Source organism: Strongylocentrotus purpuratus, unplaced genomic scaffold, assembly GCF_000002235.5.
Source record: "Strongylocentrotus purpuratus isolate Spur 01 unplaced genomic scaffold, Spur_5.0 spur5_scaffold_3, whole genome shotgun sequence".
Lineage (NCBI taxonomy): Eukaryota > Metazoa > Echinodermata > Echinoidea > Camarodonta > Strongylocentrotidae > Strongylocentrotus > Strongylocentrotus purpuratus.
The window spans coordinates 2,364,074-2,367,991 of NW_022145609.1; the positions used below are offsets into that span (position 1 = coordinate 2,364,074).

The 3,918-nt window shown below is 44.0% G+C and overlaps 1 protein-coding gene across 1 annotated transcript; it reads right to left on the reverse strand.

Annotated features, from left to right (window-relative positions):
• Positions 1 to 929: 929 nt before the first annotated feature.
• LOC115928739 (uncharacterized protein K02A2.6-like) lies at positions 930 to 3,641 on the reverse strand. Its single transcript, XM_030996589.1, has one exon. It carries the CDS (start codon positions 3,639 to 3,641, stop codon positions 930 to 932), a length of 2,712 nt encoding a protein of 903 aa, XP_030852449.1.
• Between the last annotated feature and the right edge of the window lie 277 nt (positions 3,642 to 3,918).

Here is a 3,918-nt window from a genome sequence, read left to right on the forward strand (position 1 = left end):
CAATTTTGATACGAGAAGAAAGAGAATTTACTGGAGAATACGATCATGTAAATATTAAGAATGACCGCTAGATGGCGCTAGAGAGCGAATCCGGTTAGTACAGCTGTACTCTGTGTATAATACGCACTGAGCGAGAGTGACTACAGCGAGCAAGCCCCCAGCTTCGCACGGGGACCCGACGGGCAACGTGGCGGCCACGTGTCGCATCACCACACCCGCCGCTTGCCGTCCCATCAAGATCCGAAACGGAGCATGCCAATCTGAGGCTTCAAATATCGAAACTGAGGCAGGATTTGCAGCATTTGGCGAACTAATCAGTAAATACATATATATTTCGACGGAATTATTATGCTATCTGTAAGTATCATATCCTTAATACAGGAGTTACATACTAGTTATAGTTAGGAGGCATAAAATGACAATAGTTACAACATGGTTATGTGCTATAAGAGAGAGCTATCAAAGCTCTTCATTTACTACATGTATTTTCACTGTTACAAGTCTACCACAAGGTGGCGCTATTTCACTGTTGACTTCAGTATACATTGACTCATCTCATTACACCTTTCCTTCTTTACAGAAGCATGCCCTTATATGTAAACTACAATAACGCAAACCATGTTGTTCCGAATTAAACCGTACTAAAAGCGTTTGAGAATGTTACATCAACTTTCAAACCCTGACCTTTGTATTGTAAATATGCATGTGTGTCTTCATAATAATCAGCTCACACATTTTAGACATAATGATAATAAGTGATCCAATTATCACTGAGGTATACATAACAATAAGTGATCCAATTATCACTGAGGTGTAAACTTCTAACTTCAACAAGCATATATTTAAAACTTAGTATAAACAGTAACACCGCAATTATACTTGCTTGATTCTTACTTACTAACTGTTTATTGTTTTTATTATTCATGAGTTCAGTTGAGTTTGTAATCTTTTAGGTATACTGGCTGTTTAGTCTGCCGCTGACTTCTGCGGAATTGTTCTGAGCTCTGCCCGGAGTTGTCACTACTCGATGTCATGTTTGGTGGTGACTCGGTAGGGGTTGGAGGTGTGTTTTGAGGATCGTCCGTTGCTGAGGATTCTTGATCCACAGCCAAGTCAGTGTTATCATCGAATTGTTCATTTGATTTTCGAAGATGTCGGCGGTTTCTTCGAATCTCTGCTCCGCGCTCAGTTCGGATGGAGTATGAGCGAATACCAACTTTCTCGAGAACGATGGCACTTTCCCAAGCCCTGGCATGCTTTTTTGGCTTTACCCTTACAGTATCTCCGACTTTAAGTTCTGGCAGATCTTTGGCACCGCGATTGTAGTAATGTGCCTGCTTTTTGCGATTCTTTTCTTTTCGTTGATTAGTGTCTGTTTGTAGCTTCGGTTTAAGTAGAACGCTAGCTATCGGTAGATTGTTTCGAAGTCTGCGACCGAATAAACGTTGAGCAGGTGAACTGTTCAAGCCAACAGTTGGTGTGTTTCTCCACACAAGTAGGCTCATGTAGAAGTCTTCCTCTCCTTTCTTAGTCTTTTTCAGAAGCTGCTTTGCGATTTTTACTGCATTTTCCACCTTTCCGTTACTTTGCGGATATTCTGGCGAACTTGTAGTGTGCTCGAAACCGTACACACTCGCGAATTGATCGAAATCATGCGAGTTGAACGGGGGTCCATTGTCGGATTGGACAGTTTCCGGGATGCCGTGATTCGCGAAATGTCTCTTCAATCGACTTATTACAGCTGGCGCATCCTTTTTTCCGGTCAAGTTGTCTATCTCCCAGTAATCCGAAAAATAGTCCACTGTACAAAGATAGTCACGGCCATCTAGCGAGAAAATGTCACATCCGATTTTCTGCCAAGGACGCGTTGGTAATTCATGGTGTATGAGGGTTTCCTTCCTTTGTGATGAAGCATATATGTTGCATGCTTCACACCGCGATAAGTAGTCTTTCATGTCAGATGTCATATTCGGCCAATAGACACACTCCCTTGCTCTTTGTAGTGTGCTCTCGAGGCCTGTGTGACTAGCGTGTAGTTTCTTGCGAATTTCGACTCTCATGTCGGCGGGGATGACACATCTCAGTCCTTTGAACACGATACCGTTATCGCTTGTTAGTTCGTGACGAACGCTGAAGAACGGTCTTGCCTCCGGCGTACAAGCCTGGCTAGTGCTCGGCCATCCTGACGCAATATAGTCCATCACTGCTTTCAGGGCTGTATCGCGCGCGGTAGATTCGCGGATCTCTTGTTGCGATTTCTGAGATACGGGAATTGCATCAATAAGGTGAATACGCTCGACCTCTTCTTCAATGCCTGATCTGTCACTGTTCTCCAGGAACGCTCGCGATAGTGTATCAGCAAGGTACATCTCGGTACCTGGTATGTACTTGATTTTAACATCATACTGACTCAGTCTTATCATTAGTCTCTGAAGGCGTTTAGGAGCTGTTGCAAGAGGTTTGCTCAAAATGTCGACAAGAGGCTTGTGATCCGTCAACAAAGTCACCTTCCGACCATAAACGTAGTCATGATGTCGCTCTAGTCCGAATACTTGTGCTAACAATTCTTTCTCAATTTGCGAGTAACGCGTTTCCGCTGATGTGAGAGCTCGACTCGCATAGGACACCGGTTGTCCATCTTGTAGTAATGCATACCCGAGTCCGTATTGGGATGCATCACCTTGCCCCTCGGTGGGACACTTCTCATCGAAATATCGCAAAACCGGGGCGCGGCTGACCAGATCTTTGATTTCTTGGAACGTTACCTCTTGTTCCTGTCCCCACAGGAATTCTGCACCTTTGTGTGTAAGGCGTCTGAGTGGTTCGCTAATGTCCGATAGTCGCGGCAGGAACTTCCCGAGGTACTTCACCATTCCTACAAATCGTTGTATCGCTTCAACTGAATCTGGACGCGGCATATTCTTTATAGCTTCCACTTTCTTAGGATCAATTTTCAGTCCATCCTTACTCAGAACGTGTCCCATGAACTTGATCTGTTCAGACTTGTAGTCAAACTTCTCCTCGTTAAGGCGGATTCCTCGCTCAGAACATCTGTCGAGAAATGCTTTCAAGTTCTCATCGTGGTTGTCGTTCGCTTCAGCCATGTCGGCTCCATGTCCTGTTATGATGATGTCATCTGCGATCTTGAACACACCTTCCAACCCTTCCAAGTTACAGTCCAATTGTTGTTGGAATATCTCCGGCGCTGGGGAGATTCCAAAGGGCATCCTATTCCACTTGTATCTGCCCCACGGGGTCTGGAACGTTGTCAAACGAGTTGATTCATCATCAAGTTCTATTTGCAAAAAGCCTTCTTTACAGTCTGCTTTAGTGAAGACTTGAGCTTTGGACATGTGTGGTAGTACATCTTCAATCACAGGGAGAGGGTAATGTCCCCTTTTCAAGGCCTTATTTAAGTATAAGGGATCTATACATACTCTGATATTCCCATTAGGCTTCTGCACTGTTACCAAACCCGAGACCCATTCTGTTGGTTCTACAACCTTCTCAATGTATCCTAACCCCTCTAGTCTGGTCAATTCTGATTTCAACTTTTCTTTGACTGCCAAAGGCACACGCCTTGGAGGCATTACAACAAGCTCTACAGCCGGATCCACCTGAAGATGTACCTTCCCAGGCATCTTCCCACGTCCCTTGAAGACTTTAGGGTACGCATTTATCACATCTACTTTGCTTAAAGCTTTGCCTACAATTCGTCGCCGTTTTCACGAACCGGCACAGCCCAACGCGCAACGAAATAAGTACATTCTGAGAAAAACGCGTTTTACGTTTAGCCCGTTTTGAATTCGCCAGAAACATGCCTTCTGTCAAATTTTATATCACAAAATACATATCAATGAACGGAAAATATTCTGTATTTTCTATACATTCCATTTGTTAAGCATAATGACAATTACT